Source organism: Kogia breviceps, chromosome 18, assembly GCF_026419965.1.
Source record: "Kogia breviceps isolate mKogBre1 chromosome 18, mKogBre1 haplotype 1, whole genome shotgun sequence".
Taxonomy (NCBI): Eukaryota; Metazoa; Chordata; class Mammalia; order Artiodactyla; family Physeteridae; genus Kogia; species Kogia breviceps.
Window position 1 is genome coordinate 32,116,461 of NC_081327.1, and position 18,567 is coordinate 32,135,027.

Below are 18,567 nucleotides of genomic sequence, written 5' to 3' on the forward strand. Positions count from 1 at the left end.
TAATTCAGATAGGATTTTAGTGAGGTCCTTCCATACCTGCTTTCCTTTCCTCAAATTCCTTGTATTTATTTATCTTATTTCCTTCTTTAAAAATATGCTGTGGTCACCTTACTACTTTCAACAAATCACTTTTTTTTTTTTGAGGGGGGAAAAAATCTTTGATTAGGTTTCCACACAAATGTAAACATTTGAAAACAAAACTTTAGATACCTGTCATCTATCAACTCAGGGTCATGGGCAATGGTCAAACAGACCAGACTCAAGGGAACTACAGCAGTGAACAAGCAAACACCTTTGAGCATGTAGAAACAGATCTGCAGAGCTGTTTCAAGAGTCAAACTAATGAGGCCAAATCCCAAGCATGATTCATCCAAATACCCAGAATTCTCTTGTCTGGCCTCAAAGACAAAGAGTAGAGGAATTTCCCTTTGACAAATCAGGCCCCTGGAAACTCACAGAAGTATGGGTGCTCCATGGCCTCTTTGGCAGTCAGTCTCTGTTGATGGTCATATCGCAGAAGTTTGTCCAGAAGATCTAGGGCCTCAGGGCTGACGAGGTGTCTGTTCTCACTATGGATAAAATTTTCCCAGCGTTTCCGTGAATGTCTGAGAAGAAAAGGAAAGCTTTGGTATTCTGAGATTAAATTCAACAAGAATCCTTACATATTAGCATTAAAGCCAACAAAGTCTTAGAACACTGTGTTGATTACAAGCTCATTAAATCTCATTCTTAATGTTACCTGTCCCACTCCCCCCCCATAGTTATGATCACAGCATCCTCAAACAAAACAGTGCTGGGACTGATACATAGAATTAATTATAATGTCTGCATCTGATTTAAAATTTGTAGAACCTTTCTAGATATTTTACGCCCCAGACTTTTAGTCAATTCTGGGTGAGACACGGAGGTAGCTGAGTAATCTTTATTGTTCAGCAGATATATTTAAGGAGCTAGCCTCAGAAACATGGAGGTTCCATAAAATTACTGTCTGAAAATTGTCAACACAACATCTACTTTTCAACACTATTGTACTGTATCTGAAAATATGCTTTAAAATTTGCTCCCTTACAGAAAATCCATTACACAGAAGAAGAAACTACAAATCTCTTATTCAAAGAAGAATCACAGCTTTCTAAGATTTTCCATTAAAATAAGCCATATGCTGTTCCAGAAAGCTTTTTTCTGTAGCATGATTTTGTCTTCCATTTTCTACTGATAAACAGGTTATCTCTTAGAGAAGTAAAATGATTAGAAGATACATGTAAACAATGCCCAAATTTCTCAAGTTAAAAAATATATATGGGGAAAAAAAGAATATTTCAATTTTGATATAATTAGAAAGGAGAAAGAGCTTTAGAGAAAGTGATTTCAGCTAACCTTTTCACTTCTGAATTGGGTGAATTAAGACCCTCTTTCTTTCTCTCTCTTACTTACTGTCCCAGGATATCGTTGAAGTGTGGATCTAGGTCTATGTGATACTTCTTCAGATACCCATACAGCTCATCTGTACCCAGAACCTTGGCAATGCGAACAAGCTGAAACACAAAACAAACTGACCAAATTACTGAGCACAGCCCGCGGGGATGCTGGACCAAAGAATTAGGAGACTTCTACATCACTAAATTTCCAGGGAACAGATACAGATCTGAGCCCGGGGCAGACAGGCAGCAGACTCACAGATATGAAGTTCACGTGAATGCAAATTTCCAAAATGCCTTTAAAATGATAACACAACTTATGACAACAATATTCTAGGGGCTGATGATTATGGGAACATAAAACCTAATGACTATAATCTTTTTTTAAAAAATATATATTTATTTATTTATTATTTATTTTTGGCTGCATTGGGTCTTTGTTGCTGTGCTCGGGCTTTCTCTAGTTGCGGCGAGTGGGGGCTACTCTTCATCGCAGTGCGTGAGCTTCTCATTGTGGTGGCTTCTCTTGTTGCAGAGCACGGGCTCTAGGCACATGGGCTTCAGTAGTTGTAGCTCTCGGGCTCTAGAGCGCAGGCTCAGTAGTTGTGGCGCATGGGCTTAGTTGCTCCACAGCATGTGGGATCTTCCCGGACCAGGGCTCAAACCCATGTCCCCTGTATTGGCAGGCGGATTCTTAACCACTGCACCACCAAGGAAGTCCTTAATGACTAGAATCTTGTTTTATTAGACAAGGAGGTACCTGACTTCCTCATAGACACAATTTGGAAGTTGGGCATAACACAGCACTATCTGTCTCTATCTTTGGGGACCACAGACAAGACTTTGTGAAACTCTTTACCCTGAAGAAAAGCTTATATGCAGATACTGGGTGATATTTAGTGTCTCAACAACAGCATCCCTAATCAAGATGCTATTTTCTTGGCATCTGCCCACAAATGGATAGGAGCCAGATGATGTTTGCTTACCTGGTCATAGTTATCCTGTCCATGAAAGAAGGGCTCCTTTCGAAAGATCATGCTCGCTAACATACAGCCCAAACTCCACATATCCAGGCTATAATCATACATCTGAGGAAATAAAGACAACCAGTCAGTCAAGGGTGTTACAAATGTCATTTTTCTGATCTGAGTTTCTAGGTTTCTAGTCTTCAGTTGACCTCTTCAGATATTTTAAAATTCAACCCCCCCCCCCCCCAAAAAAGTAGCTGAGAAAAGTCCATAATTATCATTTTGGGGTAGAATAAAGACTGGATTTTATTTTATTTTATTTTATTTATTTACTGGCTGCATTGGGTCTTCATTGCTGTGTGCGGACTTTCTCTAGTTGCGAGTGGGGGCTACTCTTCGTTTTCGTACGTGGGCCTCTCACTGTGGTGGCTTCTCTTGTTGTGGAGCACAGGCTCTAGGTGCGCGGCTTCAACAGTTGTGGCACGTGGGCTCAGTAGTTGTGACTGAGCTCTAGAGCGCAGGCTCAGTGGTTGTGGCACACAGGTTCAGTTGCTTCGCGGCATGTGCGATCTTCGCGGACCAGGGATGGAACCCTCGTCCCCTGCATTGGCAGGTGGATTCTTAACCACTGTGCCACCAGAGAAGTCCCAAGTCTAACTTCTTGAGCCAGGTGACAGATTCCTGGGAATGGTACCCAAAAGGTGGCAAACCGTTCCCCCAAAAGTAGTGAGGTCGTGGATGGAATGTAGGCTCAGTTCTGTAGCTGTGTTTTCCTAAATTGTCTCCCCAGGAACCAAGATCATCTACAATGATCCTGGATACCTTTTGTATCCAAGACTGGATTTTAAGTGTATCCAAATTGACTAAATAAAAACCAGGAAAAAGAAAAAGCCAGGAAAAGCCCTAAGCAAAGGTAAAAAGAACCCAGAGGTGCTTCATTAACATTTTACCTGATAGTCCACAAGGAGCTCTGGTCCCTTGAAGTACCTGGAGGCTACGCGGACATTGTACTCCTGGGCGGGATGATAGAATTCCGCCAGACCCCAGTCTATCAGTCGCAGCTATAAATACGACAGAAATAAAACATGTGAAAGGAGTGTCTCCAGATGCTTGTGTCTTACAACAAGGCCACATCTGATTAGATAACAATTATTTGGCCACATAAAAAATGTTAGCAAGTGCACTGGCTATAAAGATACACTTTTCAGCAACTGCTAAGAGGTCATTTCTAGAGCAGAGCACTTGGAATCTTATTTGCTTTTTCTTTTTTAAAATTTAAATTATCCTGGCTTATCATTCTCTCTAGATCAATAAAGCTTTTAAGCTTGTCTTCTGCCTCCATACCAGCTGCATGTGTTAACATACGCTCTTCATTACTGATAGATTTCATTATAAGTTCTAGTCATAACAGAAAAAGTTGGGGACATGTGCCCCACTCCAGGATTGAAGCATTGCTCTAGCTTTTCATTAATCTAACACTAGCTGATTCATTTACTCACCAGTCAGGGACAATCAGAACTGAGAATAGAAAATAGGAGGGACAAGTATACTTTTAAGGCCAGGCAGATTGGTCTGAGGTTCATTAAGAAAGGAAGTAAAAATCACCAGCTGTAGTTTCTGTCTTGAGGCCCTCCAGAAAATCATGACCAAAGTAAACAAGTGACTACAGTCAGGGTCAGCTGTCTACTCCTCTTGTGTACTATGCTTATGTGAAAAAGAAACCAACACTGGAGACCAGAGAAATAACAATATCACAAGTCTGCCAAAGAAAAATAGCATGGGTCTTCAGAAACTACCTAGGTACTGGCCAGAGTTTTGACTGGCCCTAAGCCTTCCAATGAAAGGCTTTTCACTGCCTGGCTGTAATGGTACCTTTTTCTGTTGGTGATCTATCATGACATTGTGAGGTTTCACATCCCTGTGCATGATTCCCTTGCTGTGGCAGTAATCCAGAGCCTATTAGATAAGAAAGCACAGAGAAAAGTAAGCAAACCCTCTACCACCCCCCCCAATGCAAGCATATTCTTTTTATTTTTTGATTCTGAAAGCTTTTATTGAGCATTGTCAAATTTGTAAGCTTCATAGGGATGGACATCATATTCATAAATGCCCTTCTGTAAGTGCTACCATAGATGTGAAATTCTTGCCCTTAATATCATCTTTGAAAATGTTAAACTGAGAATTCTGTTAACATTTTAAGAATTGGCATATTGTATTACTGCAAGAGATTTGATTTTCAGCATCTGCAAGCATATTCTTATTTGTTTGTGACAGCTTAATCTGAATACAGCCTCTCAAGGGGCAGCCTTACTGTCTGTAACAAAAGAGAAAAAACATGCTTCAGAAGGCACCCCTTGCTCTCTGAGTACACTATGCTGGCAGCTGGTAGAAAGGGGGCTGTGGAGAGGACACCAAGGGCTATGATGAAGGTTTCTTAAAAAGGGGGAATGATATACTTCTTTAGGCACTCCTCTCCTACTTGTTGCTGGTAGCAATAAATCAGCCACCTGGATTTAGAAATCATACATTAATCTGTTGGTCTAATTTGATGTGTTTAAAACCAGATCTAGGAACTACACTGGAGTCACTTCTCATATGAGTTCAACGACATGAAAAGAGTACACGTGGACATGAAGAATGACATCCAAATACATCTGCAATATGACTTGTGTTTTAGGTAAGTGTCCCATGTGGGTTTTCCAGATTAACATATATTCTAATATTAGTATTTTCTTTAAAAATAATCCCTGAGCCAGTTGGTCTTTAAGAATTATGTTATGACTCTACAAGACAATGATTTTTTAGTAAATTCCTCAAGCTGTGCTACCATTACCACAATTCATTTTTAGAACTTTTTCATCATCCCAAGAATTTCCCTTAAGCCTGCCTACAGTCAACCCCCAATCCCATCTACCTCCTGCCTCCTTCCTTCCTTCCCCTTTCCTCCCAACCACTGCTCTACCAACTGTTGCTACAGATTTGCCTCTTCTGGACAGTCATCAAATGAAATAATACAACACACAGCACTTTATCTTCTTTCACGCAGCATACTGTTTCTAAGATTCATCCATGTTGCTTTTTTCATTGCCGAGTAGTATTCCGTTGTATAAGTATACTAGTGGATAGACATTTTGGTTTGCTTGAACTTTTTGACTATTGTGACTAATGCTATTTATGAACATTCATGTACAAGTCTTTAAGAGGGGACACAATTTCATTTCTCTTGGGTAGATTCCTACAGGTTAAGTGCTAGGCTGTATGTACGTTTACATTAAACTTTTAAAGAATATGCCTAATTGTTTTCCAAAGTGGCTGTACTATTTTACATTCCCATCAGCACCATATGAGAGGGTTCCAGTTTCTCTACATTCTTGCTAACACTTGTTATTATCTTTCTGATTACAGCTGTTCTAGTGGGTTTGATGAGGAATATCATTGCGGTTTTGATTTGTATTTCCCTAATGAGTGATCAAGTTGCACATCTTTTCATATACTTTTGGGCTATCCCATATCTTCTTTGGACAAATGTTGATTCAGATCTTTCACCCATTTCTTATTTGGGTTAAGTTTGTTTTTTGTTTTAAACAATATATAACTCTGCTCCTAAATCTCCCTTTTCTAACACAGTAAGTATTTTCATAAATTTCAATGTTGGGCCCTTTGGCTTGTCTTAAAAATCACTTAAAGCCTACTTGAGGCCCATAATATACTCCTTGAATAATGATAGCAACCCATAATCGTATGGTACCTACTATGTGCTTGACACTGAGAACTCTTGCAAGGTGGAGTTTTCCACGGGACAAGATTAGGGTTTCTTGATGTCAGCACTGTTGACATCTGGGACCAGATAATTCTTTGTTGTGAGGAGTGGTCCTGTGTATTATAGGATGTTTAGCAGAATCCCCGGCCCCCACCCATGAGATGCCAGTAGTGTCCCTCCAACTATGACAACCAAAAATGGTTCCAGACATTGCCAAATGTCCCCTGAGGGACAAAGTTAACCTGGTGGAGAATCACTGGACTAGACTAGCAAGGGCACTGTATCAGGTATCTTTACATGGGAGGGAATATATAGTCCAAAGAATGATCCATAGAACCAGCATTCCAAGAATAAGCAAATTTTGCTTTCCCCAGACACAAGAGTATACAGTGTACAATGCTTTTCATACAAATGTCAAGAACAGGCAAAACTAAATTATGGTGGTAGAGGTGAGAATATAATCTATGCAAGGAGAGAAACAGTCTGTATTTGCACTGTCCTATATGGTAGCCACCAGCCACATGAGGCCATCGAATGTTTGAAATGTGACTAGTGTGACTAAGGAACTGAATTTTTAATTTTACTTAATTTAAATAGCTACCTCCGGACAGTAGCTACTGTATTGGACAGCACAGTTCTGTGTCAATGTGGGTGAAGGTTTCACACTTAAGTAAAATAAAAAAACTATACCCTTAGGATTTATTCAGTTGATCTATGTAGGTTCTACTTCAATTTTTCTCTGTCTTGTTTTATACCAACAGTTGTAGCAAGATTCCACAGTGGCTCTGTGGCAGTGCTGTAGAGAACCACGGCTCCTGAGGACACACCTCCCTAAATTTGAATCAGGAGCTCAGACTTGGTGGGAAGCCTCAGCGAGTCACTGGAGTCACTGAGCAATCGCTGCAGCCCTCAGCCTAGTTCCTTCTGCATTTTCTACATTCCACCTACATTTCCTCTCTCCCAACCCCGTTTTTTTTTTTTTCTTTTCTATGAGAAAATTTAGCAAGTGTTGATTCTGTTATTTTGCCTGGTCTTTGTCCAAAGGAATAAACTAATTAGGACCACAGTACCTGAGGTGTGAAAAATACCTGACAAAAGCAGAGGCTGAAAAATACAGTAAGGGAATAAACCCTTTTCTCACTAGTCAGATCCCCTGTGGAGTTAGACTGCTTTTAAATTCCTTGGGGGAATTATTTCAATTTAAAAATCTGATCGTTTCTGACCATTAAGCATGAAAAGAGGTTTTTCAAGTTTCATCTGGGGCTCTGCCTCATTAGCACAAAGTATGCCCCACCGCATAGCTGCTACCCCCAGAAGGCAGAGAGGACATCAGACACTGCCATCGGAACGACCAGCCTGTATCTCTGCGATGCTGTTACCTGATCTAAGGACAACTGCACTATATTATATATCTTACCTTTGGTGTGCTAGCTAACAACAAAATCTTAATACCTTACTTAAAAAAAAAAAAAACAACTGTGAGATTTGGATTGCTGCTCTCACGGAGAGAATGTCTGGGATTTTCTGAGAAGCCCGAGGAAACAGACTAGCCTGACAGTTCACAGCACTGCAAACCTCTGCCCACCAAGGCCTTCCATTCTAGCCCGGAGGGGATATGAAGAAAGGGAGAAAGGTGTGATAAACCAAGCTCGACTTTCTTCATCTTTCTGATCTTAATGACAAAGAAAGACCCATTCGCCATGAGTGAATCCACCACCTTGGCTCGAATGATAAGTAGTTTGTGTAAGTGCTTGTAAGAAAACACCTTCACTTCACATAAAGCTAGTCCTTCAAATTCCCATTCCTTAAAGCCTAAGCCTTGATTTAACTTGTATTTTCTTCGAGCAGCTATTCATAATCCCATCAAAACTCCATCTTGACAATTTTCTTCAATAATACCAATACCTTAGACACCTCTATATTCTTTTACAGGTTCTTAAATTGAGACCCATCCATTCCACCCTATAACTTTATGTAATGCTGTATGTATATTTTTACATGCATTGGCAGCGTGGGGGGGTGGTGGGGTTCATAGCTTTCATTAGATTCTTAGTGATCCATGACCCTAAAAAAACACTGTATTCCATTTTACAAACCTTTTTAGAATTCTTTACTTAAGCGTTTACCTAACCAAATTAAAAAAGATCATTCCTCTGTCAATCAATAACACTTGAAAATTTCAGTCTCCTAGAAGGTCCAACCATCACCTCTCCTTGCATGTTAAGGTTAACTAGCCAGGGCTACATGGGTGGGTTATCTCATACAAGAAGGGGACTATGAGAAATGATAAGAAAAGGATGGCCATAAAATGCCCACCATCCCTGTATGCATGTCCTTCCACGATGTGACTTCAATGCTCTGCCCATGAGAAGTGGAGTCTACTTCTCCACCCTTTGATTCTAGGTTTGGCCACATGACTTGCTTTGGCCAACAGGGCATTAGCAAACGTGACACAAGCAGAGGCTTGAAAAGTGCTTACATATATCGAGGTTTGCCCTCTCTTGCTCTTAGGACCTGATGAGACCACCATGGGAAGCAGCCCAGACCATCCTCTGGGGAATGAGACCTCAGTTATTCCAGCTGCCATCTCAGATATGCGAATGAGGCCATCCTGGACCATCTTGCCCTAGTCAAGTTGACCCAGACCAAAAGACTCACTCAGCCAACCCACTGAATTATGGGAAATAATAAATCATTTTTAAAAAGTCACTAAGTTTGGGGTGATTTGTTATGTAATGAAAACTAGTAGTAAGTGTCAATTAAGCAGCAAAAACAAAACAAAACGAAAAACAGTAAACAAAAAACCAAGGACCAACAAGAGTTATGTTCTAACCTCTGGTATAATGTCCCCAGTACCACTAACTTAGCCATTTTTCTCAGTTCCACTGAAGTTTCTATGTAAAGATTCCACAATGGAGGCCTCATTGTAACTTAACCCCCCACCCCAAACCAAAAAACACCACTAAATTCTCTGGGTATCAAGAAATATTCTTGAGGTCTCTGTGTCCTCTCAAAAACTTCTTTAATGAATAATCCTGAAAATTTTCATGGTTTATGACTGTCACTTACTTTAAGTAGTTCATACATATAAAACCGGATATCAAAGTCTGTCAGGATCTGGTAGAGTTGCTGAAACAGATTTCAGAAAACATTTATTTAGTCTTATTGCATCTTGTTACCCAAAGTTGGTCATTATTCTCTGTAAACTTAGTGCTTAAGTCACTGAAAAATCCCAGAACTTTTTATTACCTGATCTGGAACAAATGAGGGCAAAGACTAAAGACAAGGGTCTAACACTTTGGTCTTCAGAAGAAAAAATGAAAGGAATTCCAAGGGGAGAAGAAAAAAACCATTTACACCAACTTGGATCTTTAAAAAACCTGTATAATGCTCCATGATTTCAACACCCACAGTTACATTATTATGAAGTCCAAGTTGTCCAATTGTCCTCATATTCTTACTGAACTTCAAACAAACTAACCCCACTGCAGCACCACAGTTTACTTTAGAAAACCAAGTTCCGAACAGATAGCAGAATCTGAAAAACTTCATCAGCCCACATGGTAAAATGGTGGCAAGACAGTCTGTTCATGAAACCCAAGGAAAATGAACTGCTACAGCATTTGGAGACAGCAAGAGACTTTAAAAAGAAATCTATAACCTCCACTCCCTCAAAACCAATTCCAGGCTGGAAAAAAGAACACTTCATAGGCAAAAACTGATGGGAGCTAAAGATGTAAAATGTTTAGGGGGAAAAAAAGGAGTGGTGGAGTGAGATGTTTAAAAAAAAAGGAAGGAAGGAAAAAAGGGAGGGAGGGAGGGATGGATACCAGTTCTGAAAATGATTCCAGGCCTAAATGACTTACCAATGTAAGTTTTCATAATTGGTAATCCAAAGACCCACTCACCGGGAGTTTTGTTTGTTTAATTTCAATTTCTAAGAGACGAAGTAGAATTTACACATCCAGGTTCATTTAAATCATCACAAACCCCCGTCAGAAACTATATTATTTTAGAAACTATATAAAACTATATTATTAATCAATTCCAAGTAAATCTCTTTCCCCATCAGTCCAAGCAGCACCTTCTGTAAAATTACTCAGTACACCTTTATTAAACCTATTTTGTTTCTCTCTTTACTGGAAGACTCAAGCCATGTAGGGAATCGCTCCAAGGAGCACAGAGCAGCGTATACAATGCGTTTGTGTAAAAAAGGAGGGGAAACTAAAACTACACATGCATATTTGTATCTGCAAGGATGACTTTTCACTGTGTACCACTTTATATTTTAGATCCATGTAAACATACTACCTGTTCCAAAAAATTTTTTTACGAAAAACAACAGATTTACCAAGAATCGAATCCAACATTTTCGAACACCAGGCCTTTGCCTCTTTCTCAAATTTCCCCTTTTAAGTAAGAGTAATTCTCCCTCCAGCTTAGTAGAGTGTCTGATTTCACTCATGGCACTGCAGAAAATGAACACATACTTTCCAGTATACTGGTGGTGGCTTGGAGCTGCTCCACTACTGAAGGCTGACCCTGCTTGGGACTGAACCGCACCGAGGCCCAACGGCATGAAGGTGCCACCACTTCTGCTCCCGAGAGACTCAACTGCACAACAGCTAAACACCCAAGTGTTTTGTTCTCCCCCAGCTCTGCACAGCAAGAAAGGCTTCTCAGCAGCACACTGACAGTCTGTATGTACAGACACAGGCTGAAGATAACATCTCTTCGGGTGCCAAATCAGCTCCTCCTCTGAGAGTTAAGGAGATCACTCCCAGAGACTGTGCCAAGTTGAACCTCAAGTCAATAAACAGACAATGAAAGTGAAAAGGGCATTTTCTAATAACTCTCAGAAGGCTAGAATATTCTATTTCCAGAAAACAAACACGGGCTATTTTATTATTTGGACCTTTATCCGCGGAAGGCTTTCCTCTCATACCATGCAGTATCTATGCCAAGCATCCATGCGAGTATTAAGGCATAAAAACAAATGTCCTTGGGCTGCCAACACAGTATTTCTAGCTACTCTAACCAATATCAATTTTATGTAACACAAAAAAACACTAGCTGACTATAGCGTTTAGGCCTAATACATTACAAAGTCCCGAGTGACAGGCTGATATTCACTTTCATTTTTCAGGAGCTCTGCGAAGGAAGAGACCAAACTACACCTGTAACATTTTACCACCCGGGCCTGAAATTCAGGACTCACCAGAGTCCAGGGAGGAGCTTCCTCCAACTTCTGTAGCTCTTTCTCCACTGCAGCCCCCAGGAGTTCCCCACTCTGACCAAAGAAACCTGTCTTTGCCACCTCTGTTCTTCCCTTCCCCAAATCTAGAACGCCTGCCCCTCCCCCTTAGCTGGTAAAGTCATAACCTCCCATCCAGGTGCCACAGAGCCAACAGTGGTCTCTTCCTTCTCTGAACCCCCAGGCTATGCCCTGTTCTCTGGGGCGCTCACAGGACACCGACAGCAGCAGCGTGCCTAGAGTTACTGTTCTGCACTCGGGTACTGGCGGTGACCCTAAGTTCTCAAGATACTTTCTCACTGCTGTGAACAACAAGAGGCTTCTTCACCTTGCCCACACGCCAAGAGCCCCACGCCACTGCCCCCACGCATCGAGGCATATGCATGCTGGGGAGGAACGGATGCCACAGCTGCTGGCAGTCACCGATATGGTGATTAAAGGTCTCTGAACTTTCCCTCCCTCAGGCATGTCAAGGGTCCACCGTACAACTCTGTGGACAGCAACTCTGTCCTTGCACAGCAGAGTAACATGTTTTATATAGCCCACACCACGTGTGGCAATTCTGTGCTTGTGCACAGAAGGCAGTCAATAAACGTCTTTGACGATGCTCACTAGTCAATGGGACAAAATTAAAACTGTCTTCAAGAAACAGAAGTACTGGGGCTTCCCTGGTGGCGCAGTGGTTGAGAGTCCGCCTGCCGATGCAGGGGACGCGGGTTCGTGCCCCGGTCCGGGAAGATCCCACATGCCGCGGAGCGGCTGGGCCCGTGAGCCATGGCCACTGAGCCTGCGCATCCAGAGCCTGTGCTCTGCAACGGGAGAGGCCACAACAGTGAGAGGCCCGCGTACCGAAAAAAAAAAAAAAAAAAAAAAAAAAAGAAACAGAAGTACTAAGATTCCATGACAAATTAGGAGGGAAATTTCACAAGAAGCACACTTCTCCTCCATTCTTCTTAGTCAGCTACATGGAGAACATCCTTAACCAACCAACTGCAAAATGTTGTCAGGAAGTTAGTTTTATTTATGTTTTCATAAAGTAAGTGACTTACCAAAAACAAAACAAGCCTATACTTCCTGGAAGATTACAAAGGTGCTGAGAAAAACTATTCACCAATCCTAGTCTGGTTCCAAAGCCTCAAACACATTGGCATTTCCCTAGAAATGACTTCCCTAGAAGTCAGTTATACTCCAGGACTATTCAAAGGGCCCAAGGTAGAAATCTCCTGGGACTTTTAATTAACCTCAGAAGGTCCGAGAAGAATGGGAAAAACGCAATTTGACCAAGAGAATCAGTGCCTTCTTGGTCTAAAATCAACATCCAGAAAGGAATGGCCACAAGTGGGCCTCACTCATGCTGTCTACACACAGATAGTTCTTCAGGCTCCAGTCGTGGTGCAGCTAGATTCCAAGGCCCCATCCCTAACAACTGTAATTCAGGAGGACTTCTCACTTCAAGAAGGTTCCCAGCCAGGTGTGGGAATCACCAGCACAGCAAACTCTCACGCTGCACACACAGCTTGCATATTCCCTGCCATATACAGCTCGGTCTATGTCCAGAAACCAGTGGTCCCCACGTAAGGAGAAGAAAAGGTGAGGGGAGTGTGAAATAAAGTAAAAGTGAAAGGTGCTGAATGCAGGAGGTACCCATTTTAGCACTGTTCACACATAACCCCAAGATCCAGAATGAAACCAAGGGCAAGATTTTTAGAAACTAAGAAAGCAGAAAAAATCATTAATCAAGAACATCAAAGTTACTACAAATCACCCGAAAATGTCTTAACAAAGAAATGACAAAATAATGTCAGTGATCTATAATCAAAGTAAATTTTGTTCCCCCAATTAAGGAAACTTTAGTCTGTGAATGCACCATCTCCACATCAGACCCTAACAGCATTAACAAGGCCTCAATATAATCAGGTAGTCAGGCCTAATTCTATGTGAATGATATGAAATTTTCTACAGATTAATATGGGTCTACCATCTTCTCAAGATGGAGCCCATTTGGGATGTCTTAAACATTTTTTAAATGCCCAAATGATATATATTTTACTTAAAATGTATACTTATTTTTACTGATACTTTTCCAAAGGCATAGAAAACTGAGAAGCATGTCTCAACAAAAACTCTTTCTACCTTAAAACAGCACCTTAGCTTCCTTGAGACAATTCTGAGTTTGGGAGTTTTCTATAATCATTCATTCCAACTTTTAGAAACTGGCTTTTCCTATTCATTTGCTTTCAAATTTTGTCTTTTGTTCTAAGTATCACCATGTATCTTTTATTATCACTTTGACATATATGAAGCATAACTGATGATTTTAAGGAGAAACTGACCAAACCAGTACCACTACCACAAAATAAAATATCAAGGGAAAAAATTATCAAGGCCATAGAAGATCTGAACAAGATTTAAATTAACAACCTTGATTTTTAAAAAATGACTGTGTACCAAAACCACAAAGCAGCCATCAACAAATTCTAAATAATCAACAGTATACATATCATGTTTTCTGGACACAGTGCAATCAAATTAGGAACCAACTAAAAGAATCATTAAAAGAAAAATAAACAAGGGAAACTTTTGAATATAAACTCTATACTGTATATTAGATGGCATTATAATATAAATATTAAATTTCTTTTTTTTTTTTTTTTTTTTAATGTTACTTTATTTATTAATTAATCCAACACATTTATTTTTATTTTTTTTTTTATTTATTTATTTTTTTTGTGGTACGCGGGCCTCTCACTGTTGTGGCCTCTCCCGTTGCGGGGCACAGGCTCCGGACGCGCAGGCTCAGCGGCCATGGCTCACGGGCCCAGCCGCTCCGCGGCATGTGGGATCTTCCCGGACCGGGGCACGAACCCGTATCCCCTGCATCGGCAGGCGGATTCTCAACCACTGCGCCACCAGGGAAGCCCTATAAATATTAAATTTCTTAAGTGTACTAACAGTATTGTGGTTATACAGGAAAATGTCCTACCTAGTTCCAGTGATGGCATATTTAAAAGTGAAGTATCATGATGACTACAACCTACTTCAAGATGACTTCAACAAAAAGAAAGACAAAGAGGGGAGGGTGGGGAAGAGGTGAGAAATAACTACAAATGTGGCAAAATAATAACAGCTAGTAAATCTAGGTAATGTAAGGGTATTAACTGTGCTACTCTTCCCAATTTTCGGTAGATTTAAAATTTTTCAAAGTAAAAGATTTGGGGAGAAAATCCCAAATCCACAAGTTTGGAATTTGTACTTGTAATTTGAAAACTATTAGAAGTGAGTTACATAACCATGCAATGTAGCTACAATGGTGCTTGGGGTTGTACAGACTTAAAGCACACCTACTACCAATTAAGAAAGACAGAAACAAATCAAATGAGCCGACTTCAACTCAAGAAGTTAACAGGAAAAAACTGTGAAAACCCAAGAAAGAAAATAATTAAGGAAGAAAGAAGAAAAGTTGGAACAGAATAATTAAGACAGGAGCAGAAACAGAATGAAATAGAAAACCTAACATCAACTCTCTGAGCACAAATCAAAAGGCAATTCTTTGAAAGCATTAATAAGAGATCTCTAGCAACACTGATTTTTTTTTTAAAAAAAAAGAGAGTAAAGGTACAAATAATATTACAAATGTAAAGGAAAACATAATTACAGACATATTAAGTTTTTAAGTCCTAAGAGAATTCTATTAACAGCTTTATGTGAATATAATTTAAAGTAGACAACTTGGGGCTTCCCTGGTGGCGCAGTTGAGAGTCCGCCTGCCGATGCAGGGGACACGGGTTCGTGCCCTGGTCCGGGAAGATCCCACATGCCGCGGAGCAACTGAGCCCGTGAGCCATGGCCGCTAGGCCTACGCGTCCGGAGCCTGTGCTCCGCAACGGGAGAAGCCACAACAGTGAGAGGCCCGCATACCGCAAAAAAAAATAAAAATAAAATAAAGTAGACAACTTTAGAAATAATTATCCAAATAGACTCAGGAAGAGATAGAAAACCAGGATAAAACTTTAACCAACAGTATGTTTTGAAAAGGAAAGTGTAGTTCAAAGTCTCCCCTCCCCACCTCAGAAGATACCTACTACCTAGATCATCCCTATTTTATATAAACTTGCAAAGAATAGAAAGGAAAAGCTATCTAACTTATGTTATGAAGTTAGTATAACCTTGACACCAAAATCAGAAAGACTCTACAATAAAAAGAAATTATAGGTCAAAATTTATTATCAATTGTTTCAATAAAAAATACTGAAAAGAACAGGCTGTGTCACTGTTGATTCACCCCTGATATTTAAACCAGGGACAAACCTTCTCTGGATGATACCTTAAAACCAGTTATTAATACACTGAACAGTAAAATTTTTAAAATAAATAAAAACATCTTTTCCTAATAAGATGGACACAGGACAAAATAATAAGCCTGAAGGACACTGGACACTAAATCAACTGATTTCCCCACGTATGGTCTGTCATACTATCTGGAAAAAAATGTGATTTTCCTGTTATGATTTGCTCTTCCAAAACACACATCTACTACCTGATATTTAAGATATTTTAAGTTGACTAAAATGGCATCGTTTGAACATTCAAAGGGAACCTACAGTTTAATAACATGGTAGAACCAACCCATCCTACCTCTGTTTCTTCCCAAAGCTCCTCTATAATAACTGTAAGACAGACTTCCCTGGTGGTCCAGTGGTTAAGAATCTGCCTCCCAATGCAGGGGAGGCAGGTTTGATCTCTGGTTGGGGAACTAAGATCCCACATGCCAAGGGCAACTAAGCCCACGTGCCGCAACTACTGAGCCCGTGCACCACAACTAGAGAGAAGCCCAGGCGCTACAACGAAAGATCCTGCATGCCACAACTAAGACCCGACGCAGCCAAATAAATAAGTATTCAAAAAAAAAATGTAAGAGGAACAGGGGATTTACTCACAATGCTAAGAGAATGGAAGAGACAACAAACTTTGAAGCTATAAAACAGATGTCCAGTTGACTTAGCAGACCAAAAAAGCTGAGAATTCTCCCAACATTCTGCCAGCGGAGGGGGCCCAGTAGCAAACACTTCACAATGAAAAACCACAGAAAGGCTCAGGAATTGGTGACCCCACGTATCACTGAAAAAGGGCAAAGAGATTGAGCTGAAAACAGGAAAATGAGCTTAAAAACACGACACTGGGGCTTCCCTGGTGGCACAGTGGTTGAGAGTCCGCCTGCGGATGCAGGGAACACGGGTTCATGCCCCGGTCTGGGAAGATCCCACATGCCGTGGAGCGGCTGGGCCCGTGAGCCATGGCTGCTGAGCCTGCGCGTCCGGAGCCTGTGCTCCGCAAAGGGAGAGGCCACAGCAGTGAGAGGCCCACGTACCACCAAAACAAAACAAAACAAAACAAAAAAAGCACGACACTGAAAAGGGAGAATTAAGTGAAAGTCCACATGGCACTCCCTATAGCTCTCCCCAACTTGAGGCTACTAGGGATGCCAGCAGCCAGGCTTGCACTCTTAAGACAGGAGCTGACAATCAGTAATCAGTAATTTCATTACTCTACAGAGGGAGCAGACATTCAAAAACTGTGACATTTCAGACAACTGTAGCAGAGACAAAACCCAAAAACACCCCCCAAAAAGGAATTTGGAAGGAAAACAGAAAAAGACATGAAGAAAATATAAAGGGAAAAAAACCCCACATATTCTCAGTGAGAAAATAGAAGATATTACATAAAAGAACAGTATACTATTTTTAAAATTCAGAGAAGAAAATAGAGCGCCAATATATGAAGTCTAACATTCGAATGAGTTCTAGAAAGTGAGAAAAAAGGGAAAAAAATAAAAGAACATTAAAAATATTTTTTCAAAATGGAAGGACATGGGTTTCTATACTGAAAAAGCCCAGTAAGTCCCCAGAACAAAGGATGAAAGCAACCTGTATGAAAGCACATCACTGTGAAATTTCAGAGACTAAGAATAAAGAGAAAATACTAAAAGCTTTCAGAAGAAAAAAAAACAAAAAACCCAGATTACATATAAGATGAAACCAGAATGGCTTCAGTGGTAATAGTGGTAACAATCTCTTCAAAATTCTGAGGAAATTATTAATTACAACCTAGAATCCTGTATCACGGCAAATGTATTAATTGGGAGGATAAAATAAAGATTTTTCAAGATATGCAAGCCTCAAAAAACATCAATTTCCCATGACCCTTTTAAAGGAAGCTCCTAGAGAATATATGCCATCAAAACATCCTCTTTGTAAGAAGTAAGATTTCTCTAGGAATTAAAAACTGATCCTCTGTATATTAAGAACAGCTGTCAATTTAAGAAACACAAAAATACTGAAGTGAGGTACTTCCCTGGTGGCGCCGTGGTTAAGAATCTGCCTGCTAATACAGGGGACACAGGTTCCAGCCCTGGTCCAGGAAGATCCCACATGCTGTGAAGCAACTAAGCCCATGCGCCACAACTACTGAGCCTGCACTCTAGAGCCCGCGAGCCACAACTACTGAGCCCATATGCCACAACTACCGAAGCCTGTGCACCTAGAGCCCGTGCTCTGCAACAAGGGAAGCCACCGCAATGAGAAGCCTGCACGCCGCAATGAAGAGTAGCCCCCGCTTGCCGCAACTGGAGAGAATAGCCCATGCACAGCAATGAAGACCAAATGCAGCCAAAAATAAATAAATAAAAATTAAAAAAAAATACTGAAGTGAAGTTTTTACATCTGTGGCTAGATAACTGGTAAAAATTCATTAAGGAAGCAGAAGCACTGAAACCTGAGGGATTTCACTATGAAGTTCCATTAAGACCAGCTTTTAAACTTTTGCATTAGGAAAATGTTTGGTTTCATTAAAGCCTGTTTCTTAAGAAACACATTCCCAATCATGTACATCTTGATAAACCTCAGTTGTTCATAACAAAAGTGTGATCAGTTACGTGTATCAGCACAGTACTCTACCAGCTAAGCACTGCTCTGCTAGTTAATGAAAAAATTTACATCCCACTTTTTAGAGTTCACCTTTAAGGAGTCACATCAACAAGGAAACTTGTTAAAGTGGGAAAAGCCATCCAACTGTTCCTCCATATTTGAGGATTCAACCAACTGCAGATTGAAAAAAAAAAATTCCAGAAAGTTGAATTTGCTGTGCTCCACCAACTATTTACATACCATT

The 18,567-nt window shown here is 40.5% G+C and overlaps 1 protein-coding gene across 2 annotated transcripts in view; it reads right to left on the reverse strand.

Annotated features, from left to right (window-relative positions):
- CSNK2A2 (casein kinase 2 alpha 2) overlaps positions 1-18,567 on the reverse strand; it is a 39,368-nt gene that overhangs the window by 7,416 nt on the left and 13,385 nt on the right. Inside the window, exons 5-10 of one of the 2 annotated variants that reach the window (XM_059045435.2) lie at positions 9,216-9,275; positions 4,259-4,342; positions 3,337-3,447; positions 2,405-2,506; positions 1,435-1,535; positions 457-605 (exon numbers count right to left, since the gene is read on the reverse strand). In XM_059045435.2, the coding sequence (XP_058901418.1) occupies positions 457-605; positions 1,435-1,535; positions 2,405-2,506; positions 3,337-3,447; positions 4,259-4,342; positions 9,216-9,275 (607 nt within the window). The remainder of the gene's footprint in view (positions 1-456; positions 606-1,434; positions 1,536-2,404; positions 2,507-3,336; positions 3,448-4,258; positions 4,343-9,215; positions 9,276-18,567) is intronic. The other variant, XM_067018545.1, reaches the window with a different exon arrangement.